This window comes from Sardina pilchardus, chromosome 13 (genome assembly GCF_963854185.1).
Source record: "Sardina pilchardus chromosome 13, fSarPil1.1, whole genome shotgun sequence".
In the NCBI taxonomy this organism is placed as follows: Eukaryota; Metazoa; Chordata; class Actinopteri; order Clupeiformes; family Clupeidae; genus Sardina; species Sardina pilchardus.
In genome coordinates, this window is record NC_085006.1 from 516,187 (window position 1) to 537,309 (window position 21,123).

Here is a 21,123-nt window from a genome sequence, read left to right on the forward strand (position 1 = left end):
ACCGCCGTTGGACCGCCAACTCTGCCGCTGGTGGGCCGCTGACCTATTGCTATCTGGGTATCTACACTAGATCTGTTGTGCAATTATTCAAATATAATGGGCTAAGTAGGCTACTAGCCTGTTACACTTATCACACATCACAGGTAATCAGGGCAGCAGATGTTGGGGCGTTTCATTCCTAATTTGTAACGACCCGGTGACGTAGAGTCGCTAGAGAAGTGCAGGACTACAGTACGTCAGCATTTTTGGACCAAAATGCCATGGCATGTTTCAACCTGTGGAAGGCCTAGGCCTACTCCAACAAATCATACAAAATGTTACTTTTCTTGAGAAACACGATTTTTGTCAATATTAACCCTGGTAGGCCTAATAGTGTAGTTCTACTAGTACTTATGAGTAATTTCAATCAATCAACAGCTCATTATTTATAGGGTGTAGTTACACTTATTTTATAGGGTGTAGTTACACTTTAATGTGCGTGGCTAAAAAAAGACATTGGTCCACTCCAGCCAGCAAAAAGTATGTTTCAAAGCATTCAGCACTGACACTTTGTGTCAGTTTGCTTTTAAACTGATTTCTTTTGACTGTTGCCCTTATTTAATATTCTGCTTTTTATAAAATGAGCCTTTGTCTGTAGGCTAATCAGCATTTTGATGTGCCTCGTGAGTGAATGTGAATTGCGAGATCAATCCACTGATCTATAAAGAATACCATTCTTTATAGATCAGAATACCATTCTTTATAGATCAGTGGATCAATCCATGATGATTTCATCAGGGCAAAAATACGAGAAAACTACTTCCGGGGAGGTAGCGAATATGACGCAATGTCGTAGATTTTCACGTACTCCTCCCATTCACTGACGGGGCGCCACCGCCGCCATTTTAAGTCATCGAGTTTCAATTACAGCGCATAGGACGGAGAACTGGAACCAATTCAACAAATTTCTCTTCTAAAGTATTAGTAGGGAACTGACTATGATCTGAAGCTCTTCCTTAAGTCATTCATCATCTAGAGCAAAGTCAAGTTACGCATGATCAAGTAGAATCCTGCCTCGATTTTAGCCTTTAATGTAACTGTTAGGTAACGTTAGAGGAAATGGCTGTGGAAAGCATGACTGTCCATCCAAACTCCCCAACAACAACCAACCACGAACACAACAGCCTCACTGACGAAAGGTCGAGTAATTCTACAATCATATTTCTATCCAACAATTACTTTCCCACGTGCTTTTTAGAAATAAAAAGCCTGGGTTTTGTTTTCATTTTTTTCTTACAAAAGGGATTAAAGTCGCCATTTCTGGGGAACAAGTACAGAGGTAACGAACGCCATCTTGAAACGTTGCACAGCACGGGAAAGACAAACATGAACTCAGAATATTTTCAGAAGATTATTACCATCAACTATCATAGTTAATAGGACGTTGAAATGAGGTAACTTGTGAAAGGGGTGACCATTTAAACGTATCTTATCCACACTGAGTAACTTTATGCCTCTACAGAGAACTTCAAATGGCCTAACGTTAACTATATGGCAATTAACGTTAGGATCCATTTTGCTATAGGCTAGCAGCCACTATTAACGTTAGCTATGACCAGTCTACGTTAAGTGATCAACCTAGTTAGCAGTAAGTTAACTGCAAACTGTGAACCACTGTCTCATTAATACACGGGACATGGCACGTAACTGTAACTATATTAACCTAAATCTTCACCAAGTCAACTTCAATAAAAACGGTTGTACGGTCCTTTCGGCAACTGGTGAGCTATCATGGATGAGAATTGCAGTGTTAGGTTGCTCTTTAGTAAGCTTGAATGAGCAAGCCGACTTTCTGATGTCCAACATTGGCAGTGAAACAAAAGGCATCTCATCACCGATATGTAAGTTAGTTTATCAATGGGATGTTTTACATATTGATATTGATTTCCTCCTTCACAATTTCTAATCAGAATCTTGACTAATGGTTACATCGAAATGGCGTTAACATTGTGTCATAAATTAATATTAACATGATTTCATAGTTGGATTAGTGAGTTGGGGTTGGTAAATTGCCGTGGCACTTTCGGGTAGGCTCAGCCCCTATTCATGCAGAAAGAATATCGTGATATTCCGAGAATGCAAAGTAATTCTCCACGTGCGGCGTTTCATTGTTGCCACGAAATTAACTTTTTTTTTTTTGGGGGGGGGGGGGGGGGATTTAAACTTTTCTGTCCTCAAGACTCCACTGTCTCCAATGAGAGTTACCCCTTCCTAAATCATTATTACTCCATCTGTACACACTCAGAAGTCCAATGCTGTTAGTCAAGCTCCATCAGACCCCATTCAAACATTTAGAGAACTATTAACCATTTCAGCAATTCTTAAGAATCAGTTCCATTTTTACATTCCCTTATTCTATATTCCAAATGCTATTGTAATAGGGCTCGGGAACAAGCCTTGCATTCTAGGAATAGCCGCCATATTGGTAGCGCACCGAGCGTAATATCCATTCATTCAGATGCAGAAGACAAGAAGCAGAAATGTAGTATTAGCGATTCTTTTCCTCTTGCGATCATGGGTGGTGCTGTTACACCCCACTACACAGCAACACACGACCAAGAAGGCAGAAACTAAGTAACAGGAACACACTAATATAGGCGGGAGTAAATCCATAGTAATCCATAGTAAACTTAGGAGTGAAGCTGCCAATATGGCTGCGCCCGCTAAGTTTTTTACGTCATGATCCCGAGCCCTATTCTTTAATCAAACATATTCATGCTCTCCTTACAATGTGTAATGTAGGTGATAAATTAGGCTCATTGTCTGAAATAGTTTCTTATAATCTCAAGGCCCTGCTTACAGCTCTCCGAGACCCCCCCCCTCCTTCTCCCCTCTCCTCCTCCCCCCCCCCCCCTCTAATATTCTGCTTTTTATAAAATGAGCCTTTGCCTGTAGGCTAATCAACATTTTGATGTACCTCGTGAGTGAATGTGAATTGTGATTTAGAACAGCACTGCAAAATTTAGGCTAGAAAGTGATTTGAATCGTCGTGAATCTTGAACAAGATCAATCCATGATTATTTCATCAAGGCAAAAATACGAGACTCTTCTTTCTGTTGAGAACAATTGCTATATGTAATATTTGCTGGCTTAATTAACAACTAAAATTGGACTAATTCACATGTTGTGACTTGCTAAAGTGGTAGTTCCGTGCTTTTTCTCTTGGGGGCAGCTTACCAGGTAGGCCTGACATCCCGAGTTGCAACACAAACTGCAAACAGAGTCATGACAGTCACATGCTGTGCTACAGTGACAAGAATTAATCTACCTGTTGTTTTTCAATTGGCTAAATAATGCAATCTGATCTTAAGTCACACATAGGTAAACACAATGGGACATATTGATAAACATGAGCATGGATTTGTTCTATTAATGAATGCTAACTGTTTCATCCCAGAGATTCTTGAGATTTATTGTATTTCAACACTAGGATAATGTTTTCATGGTGCCCTTTTGTTGTGGGTTCTCTCAAAGCAATTCATTCTATATTTCATTAAACCATTTCCCCAGTAGCATTTGCAAAGTTTCAAATGCTCTTTGCCAAACTTCTAGCCTCGTTGACACCAGACCGTTCTCAAGAGAGTGAGTTTGGAAAAGGTTAATTGACTTACGGCTTGCAGCAGGGGCGTAAGTAGCAGTAATATTTAACTTAAATTGGTGCATTAAAAACTCATACCAAATAGTTTCAGAAGTATAGCAATTTTGGAAAAGGTTTGAAATGCAATTGTTTGCTCAATTCTAAAGAAATACACATACAGTGGGTTCAGAGTAAGTATTCACACCCATGCTAAAGTTGACTAAAAAGAGAAATATAAAATCATCTTTTGAGAATTGATTGTAATGCCTTAATTAAAAATATGAGTAAAAATCAAACCGCTAAGGACACTAATTTTCTTTGTGATTGAAGAATGTATCGTAAATAGATAAATGTTCTTCCTTAAATACAGGGGGCATAAGTATTTGACCCCTATGTTAAATTCCCATAGGAGCAGGAGGAATTTTTATATGTTTTTATTTTTAAAGGCCAGCTATTTCATGGATCCAGGATATTATGCATCCTGATGAAGTTCCCTTGGCCTTTGGAATTAAAATAGCCCCACATCATCACATACCCTTCACCATAGCTAGAGATTGGCATGGTGCTTTTTCCAGTTAGCCTATTAGCCTGTTTGATTTGCATTGAGCTCAATGAGCATCAAACAGGCTAATAGGCTACTCATTTTACACATTTTTTTAATTAAGGCATTACAATCAATTCTCAAAAGATGATTTTATATTCCTCTTTTTAGTCAACTTTAGCATGGGTGTGAATACTTACTGAACCCACTGTACATGCCAGATTAGTGATTACATATGTGCGCCCATGTTTTAGGGACATTGGACATGGGCTTCAATAGCCTCTTGGCCAGACGTACCAGTTGGTGAATAATTAAGGCCAATAACTGGGGGCTAATAAATATAAACTCTTTAAGATTACTTTGTAGCCTTTTTCAAACATTTAGTTTGTCCAGCTGTTCACCTCTGTTCACCTTGCGCCCCATGTCATCCAAAATGTATTTCGGGATGGCCATCTCACCATGAGAAAACGTATGGTGACAGAGTTGAAAGGCCCAGGCTGCATGAAAACACATCAAATAAGCTGTGGATGTCACGAGAACCGATACTTGCGATACCTCTCGATTCTAAAATGCAACCGGCGATGCACCGGCGATGCCTATTTTTTTGAAGCACCGTAAGCACCGACGTCAGCATAAGCATCGGTGCTGCGACTCTTCCGGAACTGACGGGGGCAATACAGTGTTTCCCACACATAGACTAATTTGTGGTGATGCGCCACAGATTCAGCACCGGCCGCCACATATTGCGTTTCATTACTTTTTTATTTATTTATCCATGTTTTAACGCTATTGAAAAACACGCAACATTCAGAAGCTGAATTTCCTTTCCCTGCTCTCCCTCTCTGTCACTCACGCGTCTGTCTCTCATGCACACACATGCACACACACAGCCTCTCCCCTTCATGCACACAGAGTCTGTCTCCATGAAAACCAACCAGATCATTCCTGGAAGCGTGGTCGTACTGATGCACCTGACGCTACCCGGGTGGAAGCATAGTTCTTCCGCAATTTTTGTAGACTATACGCGCAACTTTACCAAACAGTAGAAGTAAACTCATTCTCCTTGGCCCGCTCTCGTGCGCCCCAATGGACACCCGCCCACGACATGCACATTAATCCAAATAGAACATTCACAATCGTGAACGCAATGACGCACAGAAGACGATTAGCTAAATTACTGTTAAAAACGGTTAGCATCATTAGAAGGCTATGCTGTGTAGACATTTGATAAAAACTCTTGCATTCAAGTTGACTGACCATCTCAATACCAATGTTTTCCAACTCCAAGACTTAAAAGGTTCTGTCCCAAGGAGAAAAAGTAGCTTACCTTGAAACTTAAACACATAGGGAAGCTGAACAGTCCAACCAGTAGAGTATGATAAGCTTAGCCTGCTACTTTGTTTACAATATTTTGAGGCTTCAACCAGACTGAATTTAAGAGGTGGAGTTGTAATATGAATAGTAGGCTAATCTGCATAAAGTTTGCTGTTATGAAGATCAGAAATTTCATATAGAATGTATAAATAGTTACAGAATGTGTGTGTTTCAAATAAAGACTTTACATCTTGTAAAAAAAATCATTCACATTATATGAAAGCAGAGCGATAAAAAGCTGATGCAAGTTGGTTTTTATGCAAACCATTAGAAAAGTGATTTAATTAATTATGTGTAAGCCTATGTGATATGCTCACAATTGGATACTGTATTTTGTTATGCTCTGTATGTTATAGAAATTATATTTCAGTATTCTGCAAATATTTCAATAAAGAAATTCATTAAGTAGCCTACATGGGACATTAAGTACATGGGATTTTAGAAAATCCTTTTTTTTAACGATAGTATCGAATTTGGCATCGAGAATCGTGTAATTTTACTGGTATTGGCACCGACTACTGATTTTTTGGTATCGTGACACCCCTAGTGGAGACAGTGTTTTTTGTTGATCATACACTACAGAGCTTTCACCGGTAATATTGTTGTCAAAACCGCACCAAACCTGGCCAGTTGCTCGCTCAGGGTCCCTACACATAAACCAAAGCACCAACAATGTAGTTGGCAAACTCGGAGTTTATTACAGAAGACTGTAATGGACATATTGGGTCTTGAAATGTCCACAAGAATCCATTAGGGATGTTAACCGGTGACTGTTTGACCGATGGTTGACCGTATCCACGTTAACCGATCAAAGTTATCGCTAGTCGGTTAAAAAACCCCGACCGATTGCAATTTTTTGGCCGATTCCGATTTCCGATTTTTCACAGATTTGACCGGCCGATACCGATTTTAGCCGATTCCGATTTCATTTCTTCTAACCACTTTACAGCACACACAAAGAGTTATTTTCTATCTTTTCTTTAATACAACATGTTAATATAGAAATGTAATCAACTTATCAATGGCTGGTAAAAAAATGTGAATAGACAGATTCTTCTTCAAGTCCTCTTCAGCTGCAGTATTTCCAGTGTGGGACATTCACACCCTAGGCTACTAGGCCTAATAGAAATGCACTGTGGGAACACCTATGTTTTTCTTCTCACATCCAATATCCCACTGTAATATATCTTCAGAATAGGCTACTGATGAGTGTAACTGGATAATTTGGTATGCATAGGTGCTACATAGGCTGAGATGTTGGAAAATTACAAAAAAACTAATTTTGAGAAAACAGCCTTGAAACACAGCCAATGACATGCAATTCTCAGTCTACACTCTTCTTTGAACGTTCGCAATTGCTTGCGGATACAAAGGAAGTGTCCATATTTGGATGCCATAACGTCATGCAGGAGAAACACAGCTTTCCAACGACACCACACATGATATGTTTTGTATCACGGTCGCGGTAGACAAAAGGTAATGAAATAAACCTCTAAATGTGTATATCGGACTTTGTTGTTGTAGTAGTGCGAAAGAATACATGCTAAGTTGGCAAACCGAAGCAAAATGTTTATTCCTGCCGTGTCTCGCCTTAAGTGCAGTATAACTACCCATAGGCTATGTCGCTGCTTGTTGACAGCGTGTGTCGTTCAGCTGTGGGCACGCAATTAGCTGCAAGGACGGGCGGAGATGAGCGCTGTAACCTGAAGTGACAGCTTAGTAAATTCCACGCAATATGGCAAAGCACAGCGTATTAGCGCTTAGCGTTTAGTATTAGCGCTTTATCCAGCCCTGACTGTTGGCCTTTGCTAGCTTCATCAAACTTTGCTAACTCAGCTAAGTTGTTACAAGTACGTGCGAGTGCATTTGACCGGCATAAAATCGGCATGTCTCAGACTGACCGGCCGGTCGCCGGTCATGGCCGATCACGTGAAAATCGGCCGATTCCTGTCACCAGCCGATCTATCGGTGCATCTCTAAACGCTACTACAGCTAGCCATCTCATTCCAACATCTTTTTGCGTGAAGTTAACAAATTATCCCTCACACTCAATTTTGAATAACTCAGGCTAGGCTACTTAAACAGTTGGCACGAGGTCACAGCATTTGGGTTCGCGCGCTCTGCCTTGGCCGGTGCGTCTTTTGCAATCTGGAGGTGCCTGTTTTATCCATTTATCGTGTTGCAGTCTATTAGGCAACTTTCCGCATAAGATGGGCTTAGATTTGGAAACAAATTACATCTACATTTCAGGGAGGGTCATCAATGGTAACGATTAAGGTAATGATGATCATCTTTCTTTATTATTGTTAGTACTTCCTCAAACTATAGCGGCGTCTCTACGGAGCTGTCATTTTCTTAAGTGAGCCGCGGCAATTTCAGTTTCAAATGAGCTTCTATGCAACAAACGCCTTTATTTGCAACGCGATCACCTTGTACCCTAACCATTTCGAAACGAAGGAGCCATTTGTCCTCCACTTACTTACAAGCTCCTTGGTTTGTGGGACTCATGTTTCACGCTGCAGGGGATATTTAAAAAGTGACGTGAGTGAAAGGGCGGCGCCGGCGCTGTATGTGTGAGCAGGGGACAGAGATGCGACAGAGTTGCGAAATTGTGTGGCTGTTATTTCAAATAGCGTAGAATATTTTATACGAATTGGTTAACCGGTTTCAACCTGCTAATGATGCTCGGTGGTTGGTCAAGAAAATGTTTAATTTTCGCCATCCCTAGAATCCATAGAATAGAATGTCCGTGTTGTTTTTGATATAAGTTTAACTGTATAGTCCATCTTATAGATTCAAGATTCAATACTTTAATTGCCGTACAACAGAAGTTGTTCGGGATTTGCTGCGGTGTGCTCCACAACAGACAAGACAACACCACACAAAAACAGGAAGCCTGAGACGCAGACATAGACATAAGACAAAGAACATACAGTACATGATGTACGCTACATACGTTACATGGCTCGTCCCTACATAGGCAGGATAGTATAAAGTGGCGAGTGACTGTGGAAGTGTACCTAAAAAGTACACAACCAGAAGTGCAAATATAGCAGGACACATCTATTGAACCAGCAAAAAGTACTCTGGTGTATTAATTCCATATTTTGTGTTACCTTTCTTTTGAGACCAGGATTATACTTCTAGAACAAAATACAAAAATACATTAATACAAATATATTTCCACTCAGAATTGGTTTATATCTGGTTAGTAGCTTTACTTCTTGCTTGAGTAGTTGTGGTTAGTCCATCTTGTTTATTCAATACCCATTTAAACAGTTGATGTTTTAACACCAATGTGATTATGCTGATACTGTCTTTATGTACAGACGTGAGGAAGGTGAGCTGGAGGAGGGTGAACTAGAGGATGATGGGGCAGAGCCAGACTCTCCTCAGAGAGAAGGGTCTGAAGCGGTGGGGAAACCTCACCACAACAAGGAGCATCAGGCCAGTGGTTCAGATGATGATAAAACTCATCGCCGCAAAAGGAAGAGAAGGAAAGAAAAGGAGCGTGATAAAGAGAAAAGAAGAGCAAAAAAAAGGCGGAAGTCATCTAAGCACAAAGTAAGAATATAGTTTGTTTACCATTTCATCAATCATCACATTGGATTTTTCAATTCCACTTAAAATGTCCTCTTGAGCCAATTACGGGTAATTATAGTCCAATGTGATTACATTGTGTTTGTGCATTATAGCGACATGCTTCCTCTAGTGATGACCGCTCTGACTACAGCGATGATTCTGACTACAGTACTAACGAGAAGAGAAAATATCGAGACTACAGCCCGCAGTACACTGCCTCTGTAAGTACTGGGTAACACTGACATTTATATTCATAATGATGCTCAGGGTTTTCCAGAGAAATGCATGTGCAACATACTTAACCCTCTAACCGCCCAAGGCGCCGTACGGCGACAAGCAACATCACTGATTAAAACTATCCGAGTAGGGTGACAAATCGCCTTTGTACTCTCCACCACTAGTTGGCAGACATCCAGAGCTTCGATTCAAGCCCAAATTCGAGTAAAAAAGTTTTCAGGAAGTGCCTGTATTACTCGCGAGAAAAAAAAAAAAAAAGACGCATTTCCTGTTTATAACGCGGAAGTGAAATGCGCGATCGCTATGCACAAATTGAAGCAGAAAAACGGCAAATGTTAAAAAACAAAGTCGTGTGTTATGAAGTCTTGGGTCTGCCATTCACCTACTCTGATTCTGAAGGAGAATATCTGCCTTTTGGAGATTATGATCGGTCGTTCATTGGCAGTGACAGTCAAGATGCGTCTGTGAATGGAGGTGGGTCTTTGCGTGTGTACGTCAATGTTTACCTGCAGTAATGTTGACCAAAGGGTTCAAATAAGCATGGTGTGCTTGGTGCCAGTGATAATCATGATGATAGTGTCTGTAATTGACATGGTGCAGACAGCAGGTCTAGTAAAAATAGGGCTCTGAAGAACTACAAAGTCATCCGCGATAGGAACTGATTTGACCAGGCTACTTTATTATATCGTAACATAGGGATTGTGGTAATACTAATAGTTTACTATTGTTGGTTTACATGTGGCTGTGGTCCTGTTTGTTTGTTATGTCGGAGAAATTACAAAAATCAAAGTAAAACTGCTCAAATGTGTTCAACAATCAGTATTTACTGAAATGTGCATAATTTGACGCTATTGCCATCCTGTGACGTCATAATATGCAAATTAGATGAGTAAATTTACTCCCTTTATAAACTTTAGTTCATACTCAATGATTTTCACATTTACAGTAGGACTTTATCTCTGACCACTTTCAAGCCATGGCCTTTTGAATTTTTTATGCAAAAATCCCAAAAAACCCGGGCGGTTAGAGGGTTAAAGGGATATTCCGCCATTTTTGGAAATACGCTAATTTTCCACCTCCCCTCGAGCAAAACAATCGATATTTACCTTGTTCCCGTTCATCCAGCCATCCTGTGAGTCTGGCGATACAACTTTTAGCTTCAGCCTAGAATAGATCATTAAATCGGATTAGACCATTAGCTTCTCGCCTGCTAGCTTCATGTTTAAAAGTGACTAAGATTTCTGGTAATTTTCCCATTTAAAACGTGTCTCCTCTCAAGTTAGAAAGTGCAATAAGACCAACTGAAAATGAAACCTGGCGTTTTTCTAGGCTGATTTGACATGGAACTACACTCTCATCTGGCGTAATAATCAAGGCAACTTGCAAACGTACCATAGGCACAGTGATATCGTACGCAGCATCTGAAAATAGTCCCCATAGACAACAAGCAGTAGTAGTGCCAGTAGTTCGCAAGTTGCCTTGATTATTACGCTAGAGTTTGATCTCTCTAACACGCTGCAGGTTCTGCAGCAAGGCTAGCTCTTCCATAGCCTAGGGCTAGGCTACTCCCGGGGTGATTCTCAAACTCTCTCCTCGATCTTCAATGCTCGGTCCCACTGATCTATAACAAACACTAGATAGACTATCGCGTTGTTGAGACTGCCACCTTGTGACGAACCCACAAAATTACGAAATGACCTTGTATTGACCTGACGTGCCTGATTTGACACAATTCATGCGGCAATATCAATCAAATGCCACGTTGTGATATAATGTCCAGATAAAATGTCCGGATTGTGAGATTTCATGAGTTTTCGATCGTCATCTACTTCAGTTCTCTTCATGATAGACTTCCAAAAAATCACACATAAGGTGAGTTAGAGTGTCTAGTTTCGTAATTAAAAAAAAAAGCTAAAAACGCAATATTGCGTTTTTGGCACTCTACGCATGGGAGCTAAAAGCGCAATATTACGTTGTTGGCACTCAATGAGTTAACAGTGGACAATACATGAATGTAGGCTACAAGCATGTTATCACCCATAAATACACACCAGGGGCCTCATTACAGAAAAATCTAAGAGTACTTCTAAGAATCCAAATAATGGACTGTTCAAACCACTGAGATCAAGAAGATGCCTATGTAGTCATAAGAACTGAGAGACGCAGGAGAAGCTTCTATCCTCAGGCCATCTGAATTATGAACGCACACTATACTGAAATTGCACACATTCACTCTCCAGCACTCACAAACACATGTTAACACTTCACTCACTCACTCACTCACTCACTCACTCACTCACTCACTCACTCACTCACTCACTCACTCACACACACACACACACACACATACTCTCACACACACATACACACCTGATTGCAGCACTTTATATCTCCAACATTTCTTCATGCACTCCACAACACTCAGACTTCTTAACTTTTACACACACACACACACACACACACACACACACACTCACTCACACACATACGGTCATTGTTAAAATTGTTGGCACCCCATGCTAAAGTTGACTAAAAAGAGGAATATAAAATCATCTTTTGGAAATTGATTTTAATGGCTTAAGTAATAAAATTAGGAAAAATCCAACCTTTAAGGACACACCAATTTTCTATGTGAATGATAATGTATCATAAATAAATAAATGTTCTTCCCAAAATACTGGGGTCAAAAATATTGGCACCCCTATGTAACACTATGGGAATTTAACACATAGGGTTAACATAGGGGCAGGCAGTTTTTTATTTTTAAAGGCTACTTATTTCATGGATCCAGGACACTATGCATCCTGATAAAGTTCCCTTGGTCTTTAGAACTAAAATTGACCCACATCATCACACACCCTTCACCATACCTAGAGATAGGCATGGTGTTTTGTTCAGTTTCGTTCAGTTAGCCTATTAGCCTGTTTGATGCTCATTGAACTCAATGCAAATCATACAGAACAGATACATGCAAGTCATGACAGAATGTGATGCTGGTTTCAATAAATGTATAAGGGCAGCCTATCATCTTAATGAACTTGTAGATCCATTGGGTCATTTTCTCAGCTCGTTGAGCATCGCATATCCTCCATGTTAAATTCGAGTTGATGCTAGGTTGAAACTGAGTGAGCGCAATCAAAACAGAAAGTCGCAGGTAACTGAGAATGTCGTCTAATATTGCCCCTGCTTGGTAAAAAGTTTATTTGTTGCCACACAGTGAAATTGATTTCATTGCTTCAAGACTCACACTACGCAACAAACACGTTGTAGTTTTGTATTTTCATTGCATTTTAAATGTGATAAACAATAAATTATAATATAAAAATATTAATGATTAATCGATAGTTGATCGTTAATTCTCCCGACGATCGACGAAGAAAATCGAATGCCCATCCCTAGTCGTCCTGTTTATTTTACCATCAATTTGAGGCTATAACACATTGCAACTTATTCAACAGTGAGTAAACTGCGGATGTTCCCGCAAAACAGGATAGTTATACTCCTAGCATTACTCGTATTTGTTCTAGAAACATGCCTAGTTCCTTAGGCTCCTTCCTTCCTTCCTTCAGTGGTTACATGTTTCATGCTGGCTACACATGAACAACTCATACATAATTCAACACAAGGTCTAAAGACGTTAGAGGTGTACATTTAATTTCCATGCATCAAAGCGTTCGCCTGTGGCAGCCAATCAAATTTGATGGGGGACATACCACTGATGAACCTAGGCAACCCATCACGTCAGTGTAAGAATTCGGCAATCGAGGGCAACGGCGCCAAACTCAAAGCAGCTTCGCATCTTGGCCAAACTTTGGCTCTTTGACCTGAGGGCGAGTGGTCGCGTCTCCTGCCGGGGCGCTGTCGCGGCGCGTCGGAGCAAGCACACTTCGCACTTTCCCACCGGGAAAATGCATTCTAGTTTAACAATATAATTTGTTGTCCAAAAACGACCAAACTTTGCACTGCACTGACACGTCATTAGCAATACATGTGTCAAAGTTTAGGTCAGTCGTTTGAGTGGCTCGAGAGTTATGCGTGGAAGACACAGAGTGACACAGACAGACGTTCCTTGCATTAATAGATAGAGGGTCATTCCACGTCAAATCCACCAGAGCGCACGCACTTGGGTCTCAAAAAAATCTGAAAAAAATACCATGTGCACAAAACCATTTCACAGAGTGTCTCCTGGGTAACATAGGCACGCATTGTATTTTTTTCAGATTTTTTTGAGACGGGTCATTCCGTGTCAAATCAGATAAGGTTGTTGCCGCACCGTCTCAGATTTTGTTCAAACTTTGTGTATATCATCAATGGGTCCTAAAACCAAGGCCTGTGAAATATTTCTGTGCAAATCATCTGTCTTCATATCTTTTTTAGACCTTGAAAATCTTTCATTTTTACAGCTTGAAAAACACATGCCATGTCTGGGCATTAATATCTTGACAAATATGTTCCCTAGCCTCCCCAAATTTTCTAGGGTGGAAGATCAACTCATAATAAGCATGTGTAAACAATTTAAAGTCTGTACTAAATGTATCTTGACTCTCGAAAGGGCCCTAGATTTGGGAAAAACGTGCATTAAGTGTGATATTTAAAAAAGCTGTTTATCTTTTTCACTTGGTATCAGTCACTATTTCCTCTTCAAATACGGCAGTTAATTAATGTTTTCCCACAATTTGAAGTCTCCACAACAAATAACCATGACAATAATAACAATAAAACAAGGCATGTTTTGTATTTTGTGTCATTTTCATGTTACTGAAATGCTATGTGGGGTAGGTAGTAGGATCATGAAAATCTATGTGGAAATACCAGAGTACCAGAGCTACCAGAGTTAATGCCTTGTAAAAGTAGCAAAATGCCACTGTTACGCCAGAGGGGGGTGCCAAACTTCACTCTTTTTATTGTAAATGTTTATTCTGGTGTTACCAAAACACCTGTAACTACATGCATTTATTCTGTGAACGGGGCTTGGTACAATATTAGAACTTTACACACTACATGTCCATATACTTTTCTATTTCCACATAGATTTTCATGATTCTACTACCTACCCCACATAGCTTTTCAGCTGCATGAAAATGACACAAAAATACAAACATGCCTTGTTTTATCCTTATTATTGTCAAATTCATTTGTTTTGGAGACTTCACATTTTGGGACAACATTAACAAAGGATTACATTTCTATAGAAAAGACTCATTGATGGCAGGTGTGTCCCAATAAAAAAGTTTTGAGACCCTCAATATCACTTTTCTTTGCATGTTTTTTCAGAAACTAGGGACTTCTATACAATCAATTAGACTGTGATTCAAACTTTTAATCATTGAATGTTACTGAGAACATGCTTGTCTTACATTCTGAAAAGTTTGGTCAGGCTAGGTATAATTCTTTTTAAGATATGAATGTCCAAACATGGCCTCCAAGATAAGGCCTTACAGACAATGTAAAAACCGAAGGGCAAAAAGCTTGTGTAAACAACAGAATTGAACAAAAATATTTTACAGGTTTTAGTTATGGAACCTAAACATTGTGTAGACAAACTTTGAAGAAAATCGGAGTCGGTGCTGCAACCATTTTCCTGGATTTTGTCTGATTTGACGTGGAATGACCCAGACGCAAGTGCGTGCGCTCTGGTTGATTTGACGTGGAATGACCCTAGATAGATTGTTCTCAATTTTTTTTCTCCACGTAAATTGTTATTTTTTTGTTTTCTTCATGGAGTTTAGCTTCTTGTAACTATTAAATATAATTTATGCCAATCGATTGGAATATTTATGAGTTTGAGGACTGTATAGCCCAAAACTCCTTCAGCTCATCATAAGTCTTCATTCATTTACGGGTGAGTGTTGCCCTTAGCAGTATGGCGGACATGTTCCATATTCCTTCTAATACAACTCAACGGACAATGCGGCATCTACGTATAAATCTATGGGCTAGACCATGAAGGAACAATAGGCTATAAAAGACAGAAAGCAAGAGAGTGTGCCAATATTGATTAATTTGATGTGCAGGATAAAAAGCTGAAATACAAACATATAATGAATAATAATAATAAATAGTCTATATTCTATTATAATAATTGATATGTGGGTAGTTGACATCTGGCCAAGAAAAAGTGCTTTTTTTGGAAAACATCGTTTTTTAAGAAAAAATAAAAATATTTATGTAGTATAGAAACTGTAGTTTCAGAAAATAATAGTGGTCACTCATTTTGTCAATGACCTCACATATTTTTTTCCACGTTTACACTCATCTGCACTATGAATGTGTCCTATGGTGTGACATTCAAAAAGTACTAAGAAATGATATTGAATAACATTAAACAATACAAAAAACATAATTGCTCACATTATTAAATCATTAATTTCTGAAAATGATATTTATTTAGCATAAAAGTACTAATTACAATAATTTTCACCATGAATAGATGAACTTGATTGACTTTTTCCTATGAATGTCGATACATTTTTTTCCGCCAACCTTACGAAACTGCTTGAAATTCTACCTATCTAAGAGAAGATATTATTGGAGCTCCCCTAATGTCAAACCTGGCTTTAAAAAAAATATTTTGAAGTTAAGGATGTTTTTCTGTTGTTTTATGTTTGTCACACTATAGGACAAAATGTCACACCGAAGGACAAAGATAGTTATTGCATGAAGTGAGTCAGAATATATGAAGTGTTTATTGTAACAATGATAAAGGAGGACATGCTCTTTTCAGGCTATTTTTTTGATGATAACCCATTGTCAGTCAATAGTAATAGTACTTAACTGTGTTGAACTAATGTGTTGACTATGAAACCACGGTGAAATTTCACTTTTCACTTGTCTATGAGTTCAAATAATAGGTGAGTGCAAATGCATGTAGGCTATACTCTGCTAGTCACAAACAGGTTTTAGTAAAGCAAGGTTTAGTGGAATATACCATATAGTCTTGTGTGCATGAGATTCCTTCAAATGTGCTGCTGTTTGAAGCTGCATTGTTTGCTGTTAAAGGGAATGATAGACATTATTCTCATTGGTTTAAAGGATGTTACGCCCAAAACACACCCATGACTGATTAAGAGACATAAGAACAACCCTTTTATGTCCAGCACCTGATCACATAATCACAGCATTAAACTAGAAAATGTAATTCCATGGAAGGAATTACCATTGCATGTAAATGTAAAAAGGTTGCTGTGTAAAACATTGTAGGCTATTAGTTAAAAAGACAACATGTATGACACAATAAAAATAGATGAATAACAACCCAATTACAGTTCCACTGAAATTACTTGGAAACCCACATTTAAAAAGTGATTCATGAAAATGCATTAAAATTATGGATAGTATTTTGGAAAATAACTCTTCATTTATTAAAATAATAGACTGAAATAAAGTTGCCAACTTCAAACGAGTTGCAAGCGCTGACACTTTGTTTAGTAGCCCTAGGCCTACTGAAGTTCACCTACAGTGAAACGAATGATGCTATGCAGCAACAGGTAGGCTGAGGAAATGATGGCAAATATAACGTTAGCTAGCTTGCTAACAGCAAACATGATGGCAATGATGAGAATGATAACAATGTAGCTTGTACTGTACAAACGACTGTGAGAAGAAGGCTTAAACCTAAATGGTACAACTGGCATGTCTATCAGGTTGGACGCTGAGTTAAGACTGGCGTGGCTAGAAGCTAACGTTAAATTTGATTGTCGTTAGCTAAATATAGTGCTTACGTTAGGGTTTGATTGTCTAACTATGGTCTAACTATTTAGCCTGACGAGCCAGACCCACATCAAGATGTAGGGTCTGGACACTCACCGTAGACAGGGCGCAATCGGAGGGGTGGGATAAACAGTTGTCTTTCAAATTCCCTCCCCGCAATAGGATAACGCTAAACGAATCATCTTCTTGTTTTCAAATAACAGGATGCGTTACCGTCGCAACTTCTGGTCGCATGTCAGTCACCATTATGTTAAGCCCACCCACCGACTCTATACACGCTGTGATTGGAACGCTGGTGCTGGGGGTTCTCAGCTCCCTGGCTCAATGGATCGTGCCTAGACTGCCCCGCCAGCCAAATTACATTTGCTGCCGCTAGGGGCGTCTAGATTTCTAGGCTACTAACTATTAGGTGTTCCCACACAATGTCACCTATAGAGCTAACCGGTTCTGTAACGAAGCAAGATGGGAGTGAGCTACTGCAGGAGACAAGACGAAGATGATAACGTTCCGTGGCATGGTATCAACGTTAGATTGCCTCTTCTAGTCACTAGTGTTTACAGCCAGAGAGGGTTAAAGCGGAGCAGATGGCTAATGAAGGATTCTTTGCTACAGCTGTAGCTTAATGAGCACTACGTAACAATCCATCTCTGCCGCCAAAGCGTCTCAACGTTAACTCTATGGGATTTTTGAACTCTTTTATCGTAAATATCTCAAAAAGTATGAAGTTCACAAATGTCAAAAATAATAGAACAAATCTCCGTTTCAAGACCTTTGTAGGAGTGCTTGAATGACGTCAAACGGTTCAGTGATTCTAGAGCCTTTGATCGTTGATTTTGGTCGGAAGATATAATAATAAGAAGAACAGTGATGACATGCAATGTAATTAGTGAATGTGGACTGCCACGCCTTTAATGTCTATAAACGTTGTGCTTCTAACCATCTGTTTTTGATCGCCAAAAGAGGGACCATAATCCTCAATAGGGAGATTCCATTTTAAAACATTGCATAACATTCATATGTAGTCCACTCTATCTAAAACATCCCTACTGAAAAAAATTGAGATTGAGAACGCCACTGACAGCAGAAAACTTTTTGCTATGTTCAAGTCTCTTCTCAATCCTCCACCACCGCCATCAGCTACTTCACTGTCAGCAGATGACTTTGCAACATTTTTCACTGAGAAAGTTGCTAAGATAAGTGCTCAGTTTGATGACCCTATAAGAAGGACTCTGCCTGGTGTTAGCATGATGCCATCATTGGACTTTTTCTCTCCTCTTGATGAGGAAGCGGTCTCTCAACTGCTTCAGCGAAGCCGTCCAACAACATGCCCTTTGGATCCTGTCCCGTCTACTCTCCTGCAGTCTATAGCACCCGCTATTATACCGGCAGTCACACATGTATTTAATACTTCACTCAGTTCTGGAATAGTTCCTTCTTCTTTTAAACAGGCAAGAATTACGCCTTTGCTGAAGAAAAGTACACTTAATTCAACTGATGTGAAGAACTACAGACCTGTCTCCCTTCTTCCTTTCTTGTCAAAGGTTTTGGAGAAAGTGGTCTTCAAGCAAATGTGTGACTTCCTCTATCAGAATAACCTACTAGACCCTATGCAGTCTGGTTTCAAGAGTGGTCATTCTACTGAAACTGCTCTTCTATCTGTGACTGAAGCATTGAGAGTAGCTAAGTCCTCTGCTCAGTCATCAGTGTTAATTCTGTTAGATTTATCTGCAGCCTTTGATACGGTTAACCATGACATTCTCCTTTCTACACTATATGAACTGGGAATTTCTGGGAAAGCTCTTGACTGGTTCAAGTCTTACCTTAAAGGGCGTTCTTTTAGCGTGTCTTGGCAGGGACAGATATCAAAGTCTCATGACCTCACTACAGGAGTCCCCCAAGGATCAGTATTAGGGCCCCTCCTTTTCTCTATTTACACCACTTCTTTAGGTGGGATTATTCGCTCTCATGGATTTGAATATCATTGCTATGCGGACGACACTCAACTTTTCCTATCCTTCCCACCTGAGGACTCTAGTGTTTCCCATCGGATCTCTGCATGCCTGAAGGACATTTCAATCTGGATGAAGGATCAGCACCTTCAGCTTAATCTTTCCAAAACTGAGCTCTTGGTGTTTCCAGTAAAAACAGCTATTCCCCAACAGATCAATATCCAGCTTGATTCATCCTCACTGACTCCAACCAGATCGGCACGTAACTTGGGTGTCATAATTGATGACCAACTTACTTTCTCTGAGCATGTTGCCTCAATTGCAAAGTCATGTCGGTATACCCTGTACAACATTAGGAAGATCAGACCTTATCTGACACAAGATTCCACTCAGCTTCTTGTACAGGCAATGGTTATCTCCAAGCTGGACTACTGTAATTCTCTGTTAGTTGGCCTACCTGCTTGTGTTTTAAGACCACTACAGTTGATTCAGAATGCTGCAGCACGACTGGTCTTCAATCAGCCAAAGAGGACACATGTAACCCCTCTCCTAGTTACTCTCCACTGGCTCCCTATAGTAGCCAGAATTAAATTTAAATCTCTCACTCTGGCCTATAGGACACTGACTGGATCTGCTCCCAGCTACTTCAGTTCTTTAATCACGATGTACATTCCCAACCGCCCATTGCGATCTTCTGAGGAGCGTCTGTTATGTCGACCAACCATACATGCTAGGTCAAATTGTAGATCCTATTCTTCAGTGGTTCCGTGTTGGTGGAATGAGTTGCCCAGTGCTCTCCGTTCCAGCAACAGCTTTGGATCTTTTAAGAGGGGTCTTAAGGCATATTTATTTAATATGCACTTAGTCCTTTGAGTTTGTGATGTGTTATGGTTTGTATAATAGTATTGTTTTGTTATAATTTGTCTATTGATAGAATTTGAAATTTATTTTGTTATTGTCCTTAAATTTAGCCATACCATGCTTTAGTTATTATTATTATTATATATAATTAACTGAGTGACTTATTTGATTGCTATTCTCATTTCACTGTTTTATTTCTCATTAGGTTAGTGCTTAAAATTATTGTTTTACTGATAATATTACTATTCTCCCTAGTTTGTAATTGTTCACTGTTAATTTAATTTGTATTGTTATTTATTTGTATGTCGCTTTGGACAAAGGCGTCTGCTAAATAACCATAGCCATAACCATAACCATAGCCAAAAATAGCAAGAAACCAATTTATGTTGGTAGCTGGTTTTAGCTGGTTTTTGCTGGTTTTCTTCCAGCTATTGCTGTTCTTTGCTGGACTTTGCTAGTATAACTGGTTAGGCCACCAGGTGGACATGCTGGCGTGACCATCTAGGGAAGCTGGTCATGCTGGTGTGACCAGCCTGTCGTTTGGGATACAGCTGGTGCGAGATGGTCATGCTGGTGACAAGCCTGCCAAGCTTGACATTGTAGGTGTAAGATGGCCATGCTGTTTTGCTAGAATGACCAACATAAGCTGGCATGACCAGTAAAAACCAGCAATGTAGACCAGCGACACCGACAAAAATGACCAGCGTGAGATGGTAAGACAAGCAAAACTAGCAGAATTACCATCATAAGCTGCAGCTATGTTTTTGCAAGAGTTTTGCTAGTCTATAGCTGGTTAACCATCATAGGGTGGTCAAACAAGCTGGTTAACAAGCTGGTCAACCAGCAAACCACCTTAAGCTGGTCAGGCTGTTTTTTTTAGCTGTAAGAGCAGTTTATAATCATACTTGACACAATCATCTACAATGACATTCTATTCGTTGGTGGCAACACTGGAAATTCTGCGGCAGGTTGGGCCACAGGTCCTGCAGGGAGGTTCTTTCTGTTATATAAATTTTTTTTTAGATTTATGTACTTTATATTATAGTTGTTTTAGTAACACTTCAGAACATTGCATGTCGTCTCTAAAACAGCAATAAATATTGGAATTTAAGTCATTATTACGCGTCACACCGAACCGAAGGACATTTCATGTCACACCAAAGGACATTTAAGCTTTTTCGGCAGCTAATGACCATGCTAATACTAACTGAACAGTCATTAGCAACTGACATCATGCATTTGCATAATATTAC

At 39.6% G+C, this 21,123-nt stretch overlaps 1 protein-coding gene across 1 annotated transcript in view; it reads left to right on the forward strand.

Annotated features, from left to right (window-relative positions):
• Positions 1 to 903: 903 nt before the first annotated feature.
• Positions 904 to 21,123, forward strand: part of zc3h4 (zinc finger CCCH-type containing 4) — a 112,984-nt gene continuing 92,764 nt past the window's right edge. The window contains exons 1-3 of the mRNA XM_062553038.1: positions 904 to 1,178; positions 8,861 to 9,095; positions 9,227 to 9,334. Of these exons, the coding sequence (XP_062409022.1) occupies positions 1,099 to 1,178; positions 8,861 to 9,095; positions 9,227 to 9,334 (423 nt within the window). The 5' untranslated portion in view covers positions 904 to 1,098. The remainder of the gene's footprint in view (positions 1,179 to 8,860; positions 9,096 to 9,226; positions 9,335 to 21,123) is intronic.